Source organism: Cervus elaphus, chromosome 1, assembly GCF_910594005.1.
Source record: "Cervus elaphus chromosome 1, mCerEla1.1, whole genome shotgun sequence".
NCBI classification, from domain to species: Eukaryota; Metazoa; Chordata; class Mammalia; order Artiodactyla; family Cervidae; genus Cervus; species Cervus elaphus.
The window spans coordinates 94,219,941-94,240,288 of NC_057815.1; the positions used below are offsets into that span (position 1 = coordinate 94,219,941).

The window sequence follows — 20,348 nt, forward strand, 5'->3', positions numbered from 1 at the left end:
GCCTTGGGCAGAGGATGTGTTAATTCCTTCCCTCCTGTAGCCATCCACAGGTGGACAGGGTCCCAAACAAATGCACTTTGGTTTAACATTTAGGCAGACGGGCAGGGTTTTCCGAAGTAGACCAATATGTATGAACAGTATTCTTTCAGTGAACAAATGCAACAGGAAACAAAGGTTAAAGAAAAGAAATATATCCAACATGGAGTAAGTTTTCCCTGTAACATATACATGGAAAACCTTGGTGGCACCAAAACCTTGGTGGCACCAAAAACACTGGAATATTACTATTAGTTGTCTCAAATGTTTTCTTTCCGATCCTATTTAATTTTTCATCAGCATCTTCCCATATTTTCTACATCATAAAGCAAAGCACCACTGCTTTGTAAAGCTAAGTAAGGCTCAAAAAGACTACTCAGAGAGTAATAGATTCCTTTCCCTGGAGCAAGAATGGCACGTCATTGGAGAGCTTCAGCTACCTTTTGCCCACAAGATGGTGTGACTCACGGATAGAAGATGCTAACGATCACCTTCCCCAACACTGGCAGAGGCCGTAGAAGGTGTCATTTTTATTCTTCAACTCACAACAAATTCTGAAAAGTCCATCAGATTAAATGGCTAAAGTTAATCTTACTTTTGTCACTGAATTCATTCTCAAGGGAATTACAGAGCGGCCAGAGCTTCGGGTCCCCTGCTTCGTGGTGTTTCTGGTCATCTATCTGGTCACGGTGCTGGGCAACCTGGGCTTGATAACCTTGATCAGACTTGACGCTCGACTCCACACGCCCATGTACTGTTTTCTCAGTCACCTGGCCTTTGTTGATCTTTGCTACTCCTCTGCTATCACTCCAAAGATGATGCTGAACTTTGTTGTGGAGCACAATGCTATTGGTTTCTATGCTTGTGCAACGCAGCTGGGCTGTTTTCTCACCTTCATGATCACGGAGTGTTTCCTCTTAGCTTCCATGGCCTACGATCGCTACGTAGCCATCTGCAGTCCCCTGCATTATTCCACACTGATGTCAAAGAGAGTCTGCATTCGATTAGTGGCAGTTCCATATGTGTACAGCTTTCTGGTTGCCCTGTTCCACACCATCATCACCTTCCGTCTGACTTACTGTGGCCCCAATGTTATTAACCATTTCTACTGTGATGACCTCCCTCTCTTGGCCCTGTCATGCTCAGACACACGCATGAAGGAAATTCTGATCTTCGCCTTTGCTGGTTTTGATATGATCTGTTCGTCTTCCATTGTCCTCACCTCCTACCTCTTCATCATCACCGCCATCGTAAGGATCCACTCTACCCAGGGGCGACGCAAGGCCATTTCTACCTGTGGCTCCCACATGGTGGCTGTTGCTATTTTTTATGGCACGCTGATCTTCATGTACCTACAGCCCAAGTCAAACCACTCCCTGGACACAGACAAAATGGCCTCTGTGTTTTACACAGTGGTGATCCCCATGTTGAACCCACTCATCTATAGTCTAAGAAACAAAGAGGTGAAAGATGCCTCCAAGAAAGTCTTGGGAAAAGGTTGTGAAACTTTAAAGATACTAAAATTAAGGAAATAATAATAATATTGCATTAAATGCAAGAAGAAAAATAAGTCAGTCTTTCCCTTTTTGACATTGCTTGTAATTTCTTTACCAGTAAACTGAAAATGTGATCGCTACTTCAACAGACCCTGATAAGTACTACAAGGACCCAGGTCAATTCTGGAAAGTCAGTTTGATTCTGAGTCCTGCTCAGGACATAGTAGCATTTGAAGACCATGAGATCACCTTCAAATACAAACACAAATACATGCATCCCAGACAAAGGTAGCAGCATCTTTTTCTTAGAACTCAGGACTCTAAAACCAAGACTGCCTGAGTTTGAATTCTGTCTTCTTTTATTAGCTGTGAAACTTGGGACAATTGACCTGAACTCTGCATGACTCTCTTTCCAGCTTTACAAAATAATGGGAACTGAATGGTTGACTGGTCTTGAAGGTTAAACAGGTTAATGTTTATGAAAGTCTTAGAACAGTATTCTGTTGTAGTAAGTGCTATGCCTGCTACATCACTTCAGTCATGTTCAACTCTCTGTGACTCCATGGACTACAGCCTGTCAGGCTCCTCTGTTCATGGGATTTATTGGGCAAGAATACTGGAGTGGATTGCCATGCCCTCCAGGGGATCTTCCCGACCCAGAAATCAAACCTGCATCTCATATGTCTCCTGCAGGCAGATTCTTTACCACTAGCTACCTGGGAAGCCCATAAGTTCTATGTGTCGTTATATAAATGCTTTTATGTGTAACTAAAAATCAATCAGTTAAGTTCTCAAAAGTTTATCAGTCTTAAATAAGAAAGACAAAGGTTAGTTAGATTTCTACTACCTTCCAGGATTTTAATCACCTAGTTCCACTTAATCCTATGTGTCAAATCTACTGGAGTGTAAGGTTTCACTTCTAGGTCTCAATAATTTATAAATTGTCTAAGGTCACATAACTAATAATAAGATTATTCTAAGTTCAAATTCAAGTCTATTTAAAGTTTATTTCTTAACAAGTTGGAAGTGAGGAGTAAAGGGTACTATAAATTGCACTCTTAGTCTCAGTCATGTCCAGTTCTTTGCAACACTTTGGGCTGTACCCTACCAGGCTTCGAAGTCCATTGAATTCTCCAGGGACGAATTCTGGAGTGGGCTGCCACTTCCTACTCCAGGGGATCTTTCCAACGCAGGGCTTGAATTTGCCTCTTCTGTGTCTCCAGCACTGCAGGCAGAATCTTTACCACTAGAGTCAGCTGGGAAGCCCTAATTATAGATCATTGTGTTATTGTTATTTAGTTTGCTAAGTTTCGTCAGATTCTTTGTGACCCCATGGACTGTAGGGGTCCTACCAGTTTCCTCTGTCCATGGGATTTCCCAAGCAAGCATACTGGAGTGGGTTGCCACTTCTTTCTCCCGGGGTTCTTCCTGACCCAGGGATTGAACTTAGGTCCCCGGCATTAACAGGCAGATCCCTTACCACTGAACCAGCAGGGAAACCTAATTATAGGTTATCTATATTTAAATGTGTCATTATCAGATTTTTAAATATAATTAGAAAACATGGTTTATAAGAAATTATATTTTAAAAATGAATAAATTGTTATATAAATTCAAATAGAAATAATCTTAGGCTACAATGGAATCTATTCAATCACCCTTATAGGATCATGACATGAAATTTATTTATTTATTTATTTATTTATTTTTGACATGAAATTTAAAAATTAGTGATTCTAAGCTTTTTTTTTATTATTTTGACAGTTCATAAAAATTAATTAAATTACTGATCTAATATTATCATTTTACCATTTTGGAAGGTGATTTTGGTAGTCACAGTCATTATATAAAATACAGTCTGAGGTTTGTAATGCTGTTGTTGTTGAGTTGCTAAGTCACGTCTGACTTTTTTGTGACCCTATGCACTCTATCCCACCAGGCTCCTCTGTCCATAGCATTTTCCAGGTAAGAATACTGGAGTGGGTTGCCATTTCCTTCTCCAGGGGATCGTCCCAATCATAGATCAAACCTGAGTCTCCTGCATTGGCAGCTGAATTCTTTATCCCTGAGCCAATAGGGAAGCCTTGAGGTGTATTGTACAAGGGAATTGTTTCCTCTTCTGCACTTAATTTGTAAGGAACCCATGTATGTTGCCATGAGGTGTGTTTGGAACCTTGTGAGTTGAATGAATTCTCAGATTTTTAAATCAGGTTTGACAGAGAACATGGTGCTTCTATTCACTGCACTATGCCTGTGAGTACATGTTTATATGATGGATGTTCACACATATTCTTACATATCACATACAAAACACATGGAAACAACATAGGAAATTTCTCTTTCACAGGTAAAGAAGTTCAAACCTAAAGAATCTTAATGCCTCAGTTGAGGAACTCTGCTCTTTTGGAGTTTCACTTTACCTTTTTGCATCCAATGATTATTTACAATAGCAATGTTGAAACACTAATTGGAGTTTTCATGTCTACAGAATTTTAATCCCTTACTATTAGCAGTCATTTCTTAAAGTAATCCTGACTTTTCTCAGGGACATTCAAGAAGAAATTCACATGTAATCAATAGTTACGTTATTCAGCTTCTTCCTAAACAGACACATACAATTCTGTGCGACCTTTAAAACTGTGCTGTGAAACATCATCCCCTCAGCTAAAATATCAAAACCCACATTCTTATGCAGTCCTAGGAGCAGCACTCCCAGGTCCATCGCAGGCCTCACTCACTCTGGCTGGAGTCAACCAGCCAGAGTCACCAGTTACAAGCGGCAGACAAAGAGATGCGTCCACACAGAGATGCTCCTTCAGGACAAGGGGAGAGAGGTTTTGCCTGATTAGTAGAAACAGAAATCAAAAGTCAGACATAGTGAGGAGACAAAGGAGTGAGTTCCAAACAAAAGAGCAGAATAAAGCCCCAGAACAAACCCTAATGAAATGGTCTTTAGATAAGTGTTTACCTGATAAAGAGTTCAAAGAAATGATCAAAGGAGGCTCACCAAACTCAGAAAATGAATGGAGAGATTCAGTGAGAAACATCAACAGAGACAGAAAATATAAGAAAGACAACAAAACTGAATACAATAACTGAAATTTAAAAATATATATTTAAATCATGTATATATATATATACACACACACATATATATATATATGTATATATATATATACATGAGAGGGAATCAATGTTCATGTCAATATCAAGTATAATAAGATTCACATTAAAGGGGTCCTTGAAAAAGAAGAGAGAGAGATGGGGCAGAAAATGTATTTGAAGAAATAATGGTATAGAGGTATTTTTTTTCCATAGCTCCAGATATGTTTCTAATGAGCAGTCATGTTTTAAAACAACTGGACTATATGGTGATCTCTTACTTTTACCTAGTTTGTTTCACTTTTTCTATTTCATAATCAGTGCTCCCATTTCATTTAGTTTATGTTTTCCAATTTCTCCATCTCTTCTTCTTTTTTTTTTTTTTTTGATGTTCTTTCTTAAACCTTTATCAAATGTAATAGAAAAGCTTTTGTATACACTTATATAAATAATATATATATGTTGTATTTTAGAAAAATTATGAATTTTTGCCTAACTAAAAAATGTACGACATTTGATTCTACTTGTTTGACTTACTCTGAATAGGATGTTAAATTTCTAATTAAAAAATAGACATGCAACAAAGGTTTACTGTGTAGCAGGGAACTATACTCAATATCTTGTAGTAACCTATAATGGAAATAATTTCAAAAATAATATATTTGTACATATATATTTTTTAAAGGCAGAAAATTACCCTAACCTGAGGAAGAAAACAGACCGTTTGGTACAGAAATCAAGCTCCTCTCAATTCTTTTCAGTTTTTTGAGTGACAATTGAATTATTTTAAAAAGGACAGCACACTTTCTTTACAACTTATTTTTATGTGATATATTTAAACAAAGACCATCACTCACTTATACAATTTATTTACTAGCAACAAAGAAAAAGAAGAAAAATACCTGACATTTATTGAGCGCTTGCTATTGCTTAGCCTAATTTTGAATTTTATCAACTCATTTAATCCTCTTACCAATGCTAAGAAATAAGTCACATGCATTTAAGTTTAGCAATGTGAAAATCAGGATTTACAAAATAAAGAAAGTGAGGTTTAACCCATCTTACCCTTTTGAAAATGATAAGTAGAAAACATATGAAGTTAAATTTTTTTAAGTATGATTTATTAATTTAACAAACTAAATTGTTGTAAAAGTACTAGATTTTCGAGAATGTTTAGAATGTAAATATTCTGATGAGTTTAATTTTTTGTTGCTTACCTATAAGTACCTCATATTCCCTCAATTATATTTTTATTTACATATTAGTTCAGAGAAGCCCACATTTTAATATAGTTTGACTGCTTCATAGTAACATTACAGTGTTATCTATGAAGAAAAACCATTAGTGATTATATATTTATAGACTGATTTTTTCCCTCAGACCTTCTTCTTGTCACTTAATTTGGTTTTTAGATAATTAAATTAAGCATAGGATGTTGATATTTTATTATATAAGTAGTATACAGGCTGAGGACCATTAGAGTTCATTTCTCCTGAATATCTCAACTTACATGAAAAACTTGTACCTCAGAGCTGTTAAAATCTTTTCTTTATATTCTAAGCCAAAGCAGTTATGTAATAGCAAAGGGACCAAATAACACCAAAGTGTAGAAGTGAAATATGGTTAGACCTTTTAGAAACTATTAAGAATCTAGCTTTTGGGAGATGATGGAATATTCTCAGAAACTTCTGAAATTAACATCACTGGAAGGCAAAGAAATGATAAAGGAAAAGAGCTTTTGCCCCAAGTGTGGTCACTTTTCCCTCCATTTTCTTTTCCAGAGTATGTGAACCCCATGAAAGATTCATTCATTATGCCAGATTCAGGCTCACCTATCTTTCAAATTATTTTTCTAATTAAGCAAATAATTTAAATTTAGTTTTTAAATGAATTCGGATCAATGTTCAAAAGCAGTTCAGTTCAGTCACTCAGTCCTGTCCAACTCTTTGTGACCCCATAGACTGCAGCACGCCAGGCTTCCCTGTCCATCACCAACTCCTGGCGCTTACGCAAACTCATGGCCATCAAGTCGGTGATGCCATCCAGCCGTCTCATTCTCTCTCATCCGCCTCTCCTCCTGCCCTCAAACTTTCCCGGCATCAGGGTCTTTTCAAGGAGTCGTCTCTTTGCATCAGGTGGACAAAGTATTGGAGCTTCAGCTTCAGCATCAGTCCTTCCAGTGAATATTCAGGACTGATATTTTCCTTTTGGATTGACTGGTTTGATTGCTCTCCAGCCCAAGGGACTCTTGAGAGTCTTCTCTGACACCATAGTTAAAAATGTTTAAAATAGTCACTAAAAATCTGTTTTAACAAAATTAAATTCATTTTTTTCTCTAGTTATTAGCCACATGCTATTTAAAGAACTGCATAAACTGTTTTTGACTTTTGTATTTTTTAAATAGCAGTCTCAGTAGAGTGTTATAAAAATTAGCTGATACCATTCATTTAAAGAGTTTTATCCAGCACCAGACACACAGAAGTTTCAACTGGTTTTATCTCTGTTTTAACTATGAAAAGTTTGGAACTAAATAAATTAATATTTTATTAATGCAATCCTTACTAAATGCAACAAAAATAGCTTACATTTTGTTTCAAGAAAATATATACTTATTTTAATAGCAGGAATGGAAGAACCAAAAAAATTCAGTTTCAAATATGCTCACAAAACAAAGAAAAACTGAGTTTAAAATGGCAATTCAAAAATAAGTTTAAAATGGCCAATTAGGTAAGTGAGTGAGTGAGTGATGGTCGCTCAGTCGTGTCCAACTCTTTAAGACCCCGCGGACTGTAGCCTGCCAGACTCTTCTGTCCGTGGAATTCTCCAGGCAAGCATACTTGAGTGGGTTGTCATTGCTACCCAACTGTAGTTTTGATTTGCATTTCACTAACAATTAGTGATATTGAGCATATTTTGGGGTTTTTTTGGTTTGTTTTTGTTTTTTTTTACTATCTATATGTCTTCTTTGGAGAAATGTCTATCCATCTTCAAAATATCTACACGCAATGCATGCTAGAGAGGGTATGGAGAAGAGGCCTCCTATGCTGCCGGTGGGGATGTGAGTTGGTATAAGTTCTGTGGGGAACAGCATGGAAGTTCCTTAAAGTAAATAAAACTGCAGCTGCCATGTTGTTCATTCACGTCCAATTCTTTGCAAACCTGTGGACTGTGACCCACCCGGCTCCTCTGTCCGTGGGGATTCTCCAGGCAAGCACACTGGGGTGGGTTGCCGTGCCCTCCTTCCAGTGATCTTCCCCACCCAGGGATTGAAACCAGGTCTTTAAACTTTACCAGCTGAGTTACTGGGGAAGCCCACCTGGGCATATATCTGAAGAAAACCGTAATTTCTAAGAATACATGCACCCCAATGTGCATTGCAGCACAATTTGCAATAGCCTGCACATGGAAGCAACTTAAATGTCCATCAGCAGAGGAAGGGATAAAGAAGATGTGGTACATATGCACAATGGAATATTACTCAGCCATAAAAAAGAATGAAGCAATGCTATTAACAGCAACAGGGATGGACCTGGAGACTGTCAAAGTGAGTGAAGTGAGTCAGAAAGAGAAAGACAGATGTATCATATCCCTTATGTGGAATCTACGAAAATGGTACAGATGAACTTGTTTGCAAAACAGAAATAGAATTACAGAAATAGGAAAGAAACATGATTGCCAAGGGAAGAAAGATACATGAGTGCATTGGGAGGTTGGGACTGACTTATACACACTCCTGTGTATAAAACAGATAACTGAGGAGAACCTGCTGTAGGGCACAGGGACCCCTCCTCAGTGCTCTGTGGTCCCCAAATGGGAAGTGAATCTGAAAAAGAGGGGGTATATGTGTATGTGTAACTAATTCACTTTGCTGTATGGCAGGAAACTAATGCAATATTACAAAGCAACTATACCCCAACACAATTAATTAAAGCATTTGTGATGAGATTTAGGGGCAGTGGGAGGTAGGATGGGCTTCCCAGTTTGAGCTGGCGGTAAACAACCTGCTTGCCAATGCAGGAGAAGCCTGGGCCCCTCTTCCATCCCTGGATCAGGAAGATCCCCTGGAGGAGGGCATGGCAGCCCACTCCAGTATTCTTGCCTGGAGAACCCCATGGACAGAGGAGCCTGGCGGGCTACAGTCCACGGGATCACACAGACATGACTGAATTGGCAGCATGCATGCATGGGAGGTGGAATGGCCTTAGAAAGCTCAGTGGTGTGGGCGCTGCGTGGCATCCCAGCGGTGTGGGCAACGCACTTTCAGAGAATAATCATGCCAAATGTTCAACATGAAGCTGTTTGCACTTCTGAGATATGAAATGTCTTTGTCTTAAAGAGTTCGTATTGTTGATTCCATTTATATAAAACTGTAGGAAATAAGCAGTTAGACATAACTGAAGCAACTTCGCATGCAGCATGCGTGGAAGAATCGCAAAGCAGCCCACAGTGAGAGGATCCAGACTGGCGGCTGCCCAGGGCCAGTGCAGGAAGAGCCTCGGGGGAAGGGACAATCTCGCTCAGCGTTTTCACGGCGGTGATGTTTCAAAACTCATCAAGTTGAGCATTTCAAATATGCGCAGTTTAAAAAAGTCATTTATATCAATTTGAAACAAAAATGAAAAGGAATGAAATTGTTTTAATGATGACAATACAATAACTAGTTAGCTTTTATATTTTCATTTTTTTATTTTAAAATAAAGCAAATCACGTTGCCAACTCTTTCTAAAAGGGCTATGCATGCAATAACAATGCTGAAAATTTTGTTACTAATTAGGTGTAATAGTCAGTGCTCATGAAGTGCTTGGCATGTACTACTAACTATGTAAGCCTTTTATAGTCATAATCTTATTTAATCTTCACAATCAGTCCAGGACAAAGGAACTATTACTATTGTAGATGAAGAAAACAAGAAAAAGAGATGTGAAATATAATAATTTACCCAAGATAACAGCTATTACTTGGAAAAACTAAAATTGTTAGCCAAACTGTGTGAAGGAAGAGTCTGTGTTCCTAATCGCAACTGATACAGAACAAGCAAGGAGTTATATGGCAGGAAAGAGCTCCAGTGAACTAAAGTGACACAGTGTCAGGATCGGTGTCACCAAGGGCTCAATGTCAAGGTGGCTCTGCTGGTGCTACTCTTTGAGCTGAATGCAAGGACAGGAGTGTTAGGAAGACTATTCAGAGTGTTGGGGGGAAAAGTCTTGCTATTAAACTTTGCCTTAAGCAACCTAGATGCTCATCAGCAGACGAATGGATAAAGAAGCTGTGGTACATATACACTATGGAATATTACTCAGCCATTAAAAATAATTCATTTGAATCAGTTCTAATGAGATGGGTGAAACTGGAGTCCATTATACAGAGTGAAGTAAGCCAGAAAGATAAAGACCAGTACAGCATACTAACACATATATATGGAATTTAAAAAGATGGTAACAATAACTCTATATGCAAAACAGAAAAAGAGACACATATGTATAGAACAGACTTTTGGACTCGGTGGGAGAAGGCGAGGGTGGGATGTTCTGAGAGAATAGCACTGAAACAAGTATACTATCAAGGGTGAAACAGATCACCAGCCCAGGTTGGATGCATGAGACAAGTGCTCAGGGCTGGTGCACTGGGAAGACCCAGAGGGATGGGGTGGGGAGGGAGGTGGGAGGGGGGATTGGGATGGGGAACACATGTAAATCCATGGCTGATTCATGTCAATGTATGGCAAAAACCACTACAATATTGTAAAGTAATTAGCCTCCAACTAATAAAAATAAATGGAAAAAAATAAATAAATAAACTTTGCCTTATTTTCCAGATTATCTATGCAGCAAACTTGAAATATAAGATACCAAATGTTGGTCTATCTTAGTATGACCCATATGACACAGAATTCAGACAAAGTCACTATGCCCTATGTTCCATTTCTTTAATTATAAAGATGTCTTTTCAAACAGGTTAAGATATCTCTATCTCTGTTTCTCTCTCTGTCTTTCCTTGTTTGTCTGTCTCTTTCTCCTTTTACAATTTAACATCTCAAAATTTACAAAATGCCTTTCACGTGTAAATCACAAAGAATGACAGAGTAGATAAGACATATTGAGTAAATATGAACACTGGAAGTGAGGAATTTGGCTCTATCATTTATCAGCATTTTGACTCTAGATAAGCCACAACTCCAAGTCCTCTGATTCCTCCCTGTCCTTGATTTTTCAGTTATTTGATAGCCAAATGCAACTTTTCTATAATTCTCTTCAGTGCATTCTTTACTTCCTGATTCCTCAAACTATAGATCAATGGGTTTAACATGGGAATCACCACCACATAGAACACCGAAGCAAATTTATCTGTGTTCAGAGAATGACTTGAATTGGGCAGCAGGTACATAAAGATGATTGTTGCATAAAATATGGTGATGGAGGTGAGATGGGAAACACAGGTAGAAAAGGCTTTTTGCCTTCCTTCAGCAGAACGGATCCTCAGAATGGCAAAGAGGATGAAGATGTAAGAAATGATCACGATCAGTAGAGAGCAAAGGGTGTTGAACCCAGCAATGATTAAGAGCATCAGCTCTTTGACCTGAGTGTCAGAGCAAGCCAGTGCGACCAAGGGAACATCATCACAATAGAAGTGGTTGACCCTATTGGAGCCACAGAAAGACAAGAGGAATGTTGCGACTGTCTGTGCAAGACCCACAATGAATCCATAAGCATATGTGCTAGCAATGATCCAATTGCAGAGTTTTTTAGGCATGAGGATGGCGTAGAGTAAAGGGTTGCAAATGGCAACATACCTATCATAGGCCATGATTGAAAGCAAATACTGTTCACAAACTACAAATGTGATGAAACAGCACAGCTGAATGGCACATGCATAAAATGTTATACTTTTAACTTCACACAGAAAATTCACCAAGGTGTTTGGGGTGACAGATGAAGTAAAAGAAAAATCAATAAAAGCCAGATGGCTGAGAAAAAAATACATGGGTGTGTGAAGCTGCGGGCTGACTTGAATTAACACAATCAAACCAAGATTACCCAGGACACTAGCTAAATAGATTACTAGGAATACACCAAAGAGAGTGGCTTGAAGTTCTGGATTATCTGTGAGTCCCAAGAGGATAAACTCAGACACTGCAGAATAATTGCCTTTTTCCATAGTAGAGATTTATCTTTTTTTCTAACAATAAAACCCCCTAGAGCACACAGTCTGAGTATTCGTGTCTCTTGATTAGAGATAATCAAGCAGATGTTGGGAACTGATTCTGATCCACCCTGATCTTATGTTGGACACATTCAAAGGTGACTCTCCATGCAAATTCTGGTTTCAGAATGAAGTGATTTGTTCTCTGCAGAATTTCCAAAGTATGAAATTCTGTGGGGTTTGGAAAGATAGAAAGATGGCATTTTATTTAAAATCTAACATAATTGAATAATTTCTTTTATTTTCAATAAAAGAAAATAAAGACAGAGCTATTTGAGCACAAATATTTTTTTAATTATTGAAATACTTTAAACAAATATGCTGATTCTTTGAAAATTGTTAATTAACAGGAAACAATACATTAAAAAAATAATTTCAGAAGGGGTAGTATGAAAAGTAATTTTAAATTCTGACCATCTCTATATCAACTGTTCAGGACAATTTTTATTTTATTTTGTTCTCTTACTATGACTTATAGTTTTCTTTCAATTACTATGTAATATTTGGGAATTAAAGGGAGAAAAACCCTTAGAAACATAGATAGTCTTGCTTTTTCAGAAATATGCATGGGATGATTAAAAATACATTAAAATAATTCAGAAGACATATTTATCAAGTGGCTCCTAACATCTAAATGCAGAACAGGAGAAGAAAAAAATCAAGATAATTTTGTAGAACTAAAAACCGGTTTCTGGCTTGTTAAAAGAAACAGTTTGATTTTTTACATTTTTCTACTACTTCATCTCAGATCATCTTTCCATCAACCCTATCAACTGGCGATAAGCTGTCGTCTTCATTTTCAGATATGGAAACTGAGAGTGAGCGCTTAAACCCTCTTCCTGTTTCATGATTAGTGTGGGGTGAAGCAAAATAGCTCGTGAACTGGTTCTGGACTCCCTGACCTCAATTCATAGTTTATAGAAATGAACTCTTTTCATAGAGGCAAGAATTTCCCCATTAATCAGAACATTTTGGAAAGGCGATATCTAAGTCTGTCCACCTTAAGTGCTTGAAATAGTGCCTTTCATGCTGTATGTGCTGAGTGAGTAAATTTTAGCTCTTAAAATGGGCTTCCCACGCGGCAGCGCAGTAGCAGAGAATCCTCCTGCCAATGCAGGAGATGTGGGAGACAAGGGTTGGATCCGTGGGTCAGAAGATCCCCTGGAGGAGGAAATGGCAACCCACTCCAGTATCTTACCTGGAACACCCCATGGACAGAGGGGCCTGGCTGGCTAAAGTCCATGAGTCAGACACGACTGAGCACACACACATGGTTTTTCATTTCATTAGTATTAATAGTATTCAGATTTAGGCTTATTCTCAAAAGAAGTGACTCTGCAATCCCATCATACCAATGACTGTAGGTTATTCTTTTTGCAATATTTTAAGGTGAGGTCTTTGTCCATTGCCCCATTGACTTGTGCTCTCAGATCATTACCTTTCCTGGCTCTCAATTTTTCTGGTACTTACATTTCTCTGATGTGTTGGCGTCTGTGTAACTCTTGCTCTGACGTTACCAAACTCACCAATATCTTCAGTCATTTTAGTTTCCTCTCTTTAAACTGAAACTTGGATCATCCTTGAAAATGTATTTCTCTCCAGGTTTCCAAAGGCTGTTCCATTTGAAACTATCCACATATGTTAAATCTGGCAGGTGAAATAAGGCACTGTTCATGTTGGAACACTCTTTCTTGGTTTTTGCTATGTCTTGCATTCAGGTACACTTCCCTGATGCTTAGAGGCTTATCCCCATATTCACTGTCAACACATATGCATCCAGGTCACTCCCTCTTATTCACTGAAGGCTCTGGTATTGATGCCATCCTGCTTATCTTCCACAAATTTGCCATCAGCGTCATGAACACCACTTGTGTCATACCTTGGCCTCTTAGATCCTTGATCTTGGAATCAGCGACCCCACTGCTATTCCACTTGAGCATCCTACTCCCGTGATTCCATTTTGAAGCTTATGTGACAATTGATAATAGTAGCTATCCAAAATCAAAAACTTATCTTATGACCACAACTTTCTGAACTTTCCTTTCACATCAGTTATGACACTACAACTTTGTATGTATCCACTCAATCACTTTAACCCTAAATATCCGTTACCTACTGTCGGCTTCTTTATTCAATGCTCACCCTAAACAGCTTAGACTCTGTGATCGATTGCCACAATGACTATTTGCAGCATACACATTTCTCTTTCTAACATATAAACTTATATTTTGGTTCCCAAGCTGTTTTGTTCATCTCATATGTTCATCCTCTACTAATTTATTTGATCTTCCCCATCAGTTTAAAAACAAGATACATGCTGAAATCATTACTAATGACCTGTGACTTCTTTTCCTTGTCCTCTATCCATCAACTCCTCTTCTCTTCATTCTTTCAGTACTAAACATCCTTGAAAGTCATTTGCTTCATCTTTAGCATTTATATATCAACTTGTATTCTGAAATTGTTCTCACCATAATTGTAATACAGTTACTATTTCCAAGTTCACCAACAATCTCCTTCTTCCTTTAGGCAATGGAGATTTCTTTTATGTTGTCTCTGTAGCCCCAGATATCATTGACATTAGTATTCATGAAAACCATTGTTTTGTTTTGTTTTGGTTTGGCTTGCAAATCATAAGAATCCCATCTTTCTGTCCACTTTTGCTCTTTTTGGTGGCTCCACTCCCTGTGTTTGTGTTTTAATTAAAGCATTACTTTACCTTTCGTTCCTAAGCCATCTTGTGTCATTTTTTGCACACTCTTGTGGAGCTCTAATCAAATGTTCTGGGGATAGTTGTCACTTTTGTGTCACAAAAGTCTAAATTTCTAGGCCAGATTTTGCCTCTGATCTCCAGGTATATATTCAAGAGATTCCCAGACAACTTCATTTAGGTATTCCCAAAGTACCTAAATATGGCATGCTCAAAAGAGAATTCAGCAATTCAAAATCCATCCTACATTTTTCATCTGCTTTGAAGCATGCATGTTCTAACTCAGTGAGTGGTGTCATCTTCCAGCCAGTTATTCAGGCACAAAGCCAAGAAAATATATTTCATATATCTTTCTAAACTCCACTGATAAAAATTAGATACTGAGCACACTAATTATTTAAAGTATTTTTTTTTTCAAACCTTGTAATTCAAAACTTGTAATTTAGGCCTCTATCACGACTTACCATATTATTGTCCAAACATTTATCTTATCCATCCTTTCTCTGTTCATTGTGATAGAGTGTACTTTCTAACATGCAAATCATAGCTTACTGTTTCCTATTGACATAGGATAGAGTACAAAAGGTTGGCTAACCTCACCTTTGATAAGGAACCCCTTCTTTTCACACTGGTCTCACTTCTGTGACATTTTTCACGTAATTCCCAGGCTTCAGCCATCATGATACTATCAGTTTCTCAGATGTGACCACGAATTTTGTACATAGTTGAAGCAGAAACTCTTCCTTCTGTCCTTACAATCTAGTTGGCTCTATCTTTCTGTGTATCCGTCAGATCTCAGGTGAGATTTCACTTCTTGCTAGAGGTGTTTCATTACTTCTCAAGGGTTATGTCTAACAATTCATTCATCTATTAATTACTTTGTAAAATAATCTAAATTTCAAATTTTTGAAAAAACAGATGGTTATTTTTCCATCTCCCCCAACCTTGTAGGAGCTAGCACTGTTTAGAAACTCCAAATATACTAGTAGAATAATGGAACAAATAAATATAAGTTTTGTGTTACCCTAAACCCTTTTCTACTTCTTCCATTTTCCTCACTGCCTGCTGCCTTTGAGCAACTCACAATGAAACCAAAAAGGGGTCCAATATACCTTGTGGCAAACTCTGTGAATGTCAACAAAACTTAACATCACTTAACATCACTTAACTGTAGTGAGTGTATTTTCTATTATTTGTTGGTCCCTCCGGAATGTGTCCCCTGTGTTGCATAATTTTAAGCAATTTCTGAACAAAACAATGCAATGATGTCTCACAAGCATACACAATCATTATGGTTAATCTTTTGGGATTCAGTTTGCTTAACAGACAGGGACTGATGACTTGAAATTTCTGATCATTATGCCGAATCTAAGTAAAATAAAACATTGATAATTAGCAGCAAAGATTATTTTAACATGTGGGAAAATAACTCAGAAATGTTTAACTGCTTTTATTTACTTTTTATACTTTAGTATGAGCTTTATTGGGGTTTGCAGGGGCACTAGTGGTAAAGAACTCTCCTGGCAACGCAGGAAACATAAAAGACAGGTGTTCAAACCCTAGGTTGGGAAGATACCCTGTAGGAAGACATGGTAAGCCACTTCAGTATTCTAGCCTGGAAAATCCCTTGGACAGAGGAGCCTGGTGGGCTATAGTCCACAGGGTTGCAAAGAGTCAGACACAGTTGAAGTGACTTAGCATGCACACATGCACATGAGCCTTATTAAATTTTTAATTTTATAAGAAGTCAGTGCACATTAAAGCAATGAGTTAACTTTGCTGTTGGACTTTGCAAGGCTAACGAGTAATAGTTTATACTGCACCAAAGATCCAGACCTACATCTCCAACCCACTCAATTGTCTGTTGGGTTGTAAGGAAATAATAATTAAGCCATGAGTTTGTTTGAACATTCTGTTCAAAGAAGAAAATAATTTAAAATTAACTTTATTTTTTCCTGAAGTCTAATGGAAAGCACTTAAAGGCATGCAAATCAGAGAGAAATGAGCACTTCTTTGCTTCAAACTCTCTATCAAATTCTCCTCATTCCACACATGTATAGAGTGATAAATAGAAAGACATACAGATAGAAAATTCATAGACAATGCTTATTACAAAGAAAGAAAGAACAATTATTATTAAATGTGGATATTTTATCCTAGGAAGTTGTTATGATTTTTATAACACCATTTTCTCTAGTAGAATAAAAGCATAAATGACAAAGAACCTTAAACATAAATTGTACAGAAGTCATCATATTGGTTTGCATTTTATTTCTAACCAATCTGTAATGATTTAACTCTGTGGTTTTTCTTAGACGCTTGGTAGAAATTCAAGAAAGTTGAAAGGAGATCTATCAGCATGAACAAGGCTATGAGTGTCTAAAATACATTCCTCAATTATTTTAGGAAAATATTTTAAACATTTCCTTCCTGTCAAAATCATAAAGTCTATCTTCCAGATTTCTTATTAGAGTTAATTTCACTTCAAAGTTTTTTTTTGCAATCCATTCTATGATCACTATTGCTTCATCTAATTGCTTTTTTGAAGAAAACCCCCAAGTTTTAGAGTCTTGAAGCAAAAATGATTTATTATCTCTCATAATCCTGTGGGCTAAGGACAATCTCTCTCCACATTTTGGTGTCAGCTGGGCAGTAGGCTGGCTGTATGGTCCATGAAGACCTCAGTCACGTGGCTGATATTATATTTGATGAAGCAGACAGTTGGATGTGGTCCATGTGATGAGTGTCTGGCTTGGGCTTCCAATGAAAACATGGTGGTTGAGTTCAAACATTTAAAATTTCTCTGGAAAAAGGTTCTAGCCTTAGAAGTTGTACACTTTTAAGCATTCTATTGAATAAAGCAGGTCACAGGGACCATAACTCTGAACTACATGCTGGATATTTCAAAAGACTGCCAGATTTGATTTAATCTCAGAAAGTAGCTTCTGCAAGTAATCCAAAGATATTGGAAATCTCTGTGTTGGAAAAGAATGATGTTTGAGTCTCTGGAAAACTGAAATCAGCATTACTGCACAGACCTTGGAGAAAAGCCAGACCTTCTGATGAAGAAATAAAATGGTTTTCTGCGTCCTAGTGCACCCTAGTAGAAACAGTGCCAGATGATGAGACAGCAAGTAAACATTTAGCATCTGCTGCTTATTCTGTGCTGGATATTACAGGATCCACCAACTCAAATTTCGGTCCAACCCAATAATAATCCATCAAATGGTAGTCATTTGCTTACAACCTGGTTAAATTAAGTTGAGATGTTAGTAACAAATTATATGAACAAGGGATGCAGATTTTATATGCCTGTCTCTGCCGCACAGACCCCCACACAGTCCATGCTACAGTTTAATAAGCTAAGGGTTCCAAATTAGGAGGTCCCAAATAATATCCGGAGCTTCAGTTCAGTTCAGTCACTCAGTCATGTCTGACTCTTTGTGACCCCATGAAGTGTAGCACACCAGGCCTCCATGTCCATCACCAACTCCCAGAGTTTACTCAAACTCATGTCCATCAAGTTGGTGATGCCATACAACCATCGCATCCTCTGTTGTCCCCTTCTCCTCCTGCCTCCAATCCCTCTCATCATCAGGGTCTTTTCCAATCAGTCAACTCTTCTCATGAGTTGGCCAAAGTATTGGAGTTTCAGCTTCAGCATCAGTCCTTTCAATGAACACCCAGAACTGATCTCCTTTAGGGTGGACTGGTTGGATCTCCTTGCAGTCCAAGGGACTCTCAAGAGTCTTCGCCAACACCACAGTTCAAAAGCATCAATTTTTCGGCACTCAGTTTTCTTCACAGTCCAACTCTCACATCCATACATGACCAATGGAAAAACCATAGCCTTGACTAGATGGACCTATGTTGGCAAAGTAATGTCTCTGCTTTTTAATATACTGTCTAGGTTGGTCATAACTTTCCTTCCAAGGAGTAAGCATCTTTTAATTTCATGGCTGCAATCACCATCTGCAGTGATTTTGGAGCCCAGAAAATAAAGTCTGACACTGCCTCCACTCTTTCCCTATCTATTTGCCATGAAGTGATGGGAACTGATGCCATGATCTTAGTTTTCTGAATGCTGAGCTTTAAGCCAACTTTTTCACTCTCCTCTTTCACTTTCATCAAGAGGCTTTTTAGTTCCTCTTCACTTTCTGCCATAAGGGTGGTGTCATCTGCATATCTGAGGTTATTGATATTTCTCCTGGCAATCTTGATTCCAGCTTGTGCTTCCTCCAGCCCAGTGTTTCTCATGATGTACTCTGCATATAAGTTAAATAAGCATGGTGACAATATAGAGCCTTGAGGTACTCCTTTTCCTATTTGGAACCAGTCTGTTGTTCCATGTCCAGTTCTAACTGTTGCTTCCTGACCTGCATACAGGTTTCTCAAGAGGCAGGTCAGGTGGTCTGGTATTCCCATCTCCTTCAGAATTGTCCACAGTTTATTGTGATCCACACAGTCGAAGGCTTTGGCATAGTCAATCAAGCAGAAATGGATGTTTTTCTGGAACTCTCTTGCTTTTTCGATGATCCAGCAGATGTTGGCAATTTGATTTCTGGTTCCTCTGCCTTTTCTAAAACCAGCTTGAGCATCTGGAAGTTCACAGTCCATGTATTTTTGAAGCCTGCCTTGGAAAATTTTGAGCATTACTTTACTAGTGTGTGAGATGAGTGCAATTGTGTGGTAGTTTGAGCATTCTTTGGGATTGCCTTTCTTTGGGATTGGAATGAAAATGGACCTTTTCCAGTCCTGTGGCCACTGCTGAGTTTTCCAAATTTGCTGGTACATTGAGTGCAGCACTTTCACAGCATCATCTTTCAGGATTTGAAATAGTTCAACTGGAATTTGGAGCTTAAGAGCATTCAAAGAAAGAGGTTCCAAATAAGATTGGAGTGGCAAGAGTGTTAGTGAATCTGCCTGCCAATGCAGGAGTTGCGAGAGATGGGGGTTCAGTTCCTAGGTCGGGAAGATTTCTTGGATTAGGAAATGACAACCCACTGGAAAATTCCATGACAGAGGAGACTGGCCGGCTACAGCCCACGGAGTCACAGAGTCTGACATAACTGAGCATACACGCACAAATAAGATTTGAGCCAAGTGCAAAGAAGGCCTTTTACACCATGTAGGAAATAGAGGTGGTCCTGATTGATAGCGGTGAAAGCCATTTATCTCAGTGGGTAGAACATGGTCTTCTATTTCAAATGGGGAAACTGGCCTGAAGATCATGGCCACTTTCTGACCTGTAGACAGGGACAAATAGTGCTGGACACTTGTTTATGGGGCTGAGGATATCAAGTGTCCAAGAGCATGACACTTTGAAGAAGAGGACTTTAGATAAACTTGTGAAAGAGGCACGAAGCATGCTGATTTTTTTTTTTTTTTTTAACTACCAAGGAGTCACTGGGCTCCCCAGGTGTCTCAGTGGTAAAGAATCTGCTTGCTAAGCAGGAGACAAGAGTTTGATCCTTGGATCAGGAAGACCCCCTAGAAAAGGAAATGGCAACCCCCTCCAATATTCTTGCCTGAGAAATACCATGGACAGAAGGGCCTGGTGGGCTACAGTCTGTGGGACCACAAAGAATAGAACATGGCTTAGTGACTAAACAGCAAGGAGTAACTACTGCAGAAGAGGTCTGCAATGATGAGGATTGGAAAACCCATCACAGGCATACTCGCCACCTTCCCTTCTCCCTCACAACCCCAGGGACACCCTGGACAGCATAGTCACAGTGTCAGGAATGAAGACCATGAGTTACCAAAAACATGGCTCCTTCCTACTGCTGCCAATGTTGAGTGCC

General features: G+C 38.5%; 2 protein-coding genes across 2 annotated transcripts; one reads left to right on the forward strand and one right to left on the reverse strand.

Annotated features, from left to right (window-relative positions):
* The first annotated feature begins 611 nt into the window (after positions 1-611).
* LOC122700136 (olfactory receptor 1038) lies at positions 612-1,571 on the forward strand. Its single transcript, XM_043912793.1, has one exon. It carries the CDS (start codon positions 612-614, stop codon positions 1,569-1,571), a length of 960 nt encoding a protein of 319 aa, XP_043768728.1.
* Positions 1,572-10,847: 9,276 nt separating this feature from the next.
* LOC122700231 (olfactory receptor 5AL1-like) lies at positions 10,848-11,789 on the reverse strand. Its single transcript, XM_043912967.1, has one exon. The coding sequence runs from the start codon at positions 11,787-11,789 to the stop codon at positions 10,848-10,850; it is 942 nt and encodes a 313-aa protein (XP_043768902.1).
* Between the last annotated feature and the right edge of the window lie 8,559 nt (positions 11,790-20,348).

Bases quoted from the DNA above. Each gene is read 5' to 3' on its own strand.
- LOC122700136 (XM_043912793.1), top strand. From the start codon at position 612: ATGGCTAAAGTTAATCTTACTTTTGTCACTGAATTCATTCTCAAGGGA.
- LOC122700231 (XM_043912967.1), bottom strand. From the start codon at position 11,789: ATGGAAAAAGGCAATTATTCTGCAGTGTCTGAGTTTATCCTCTTGGGA.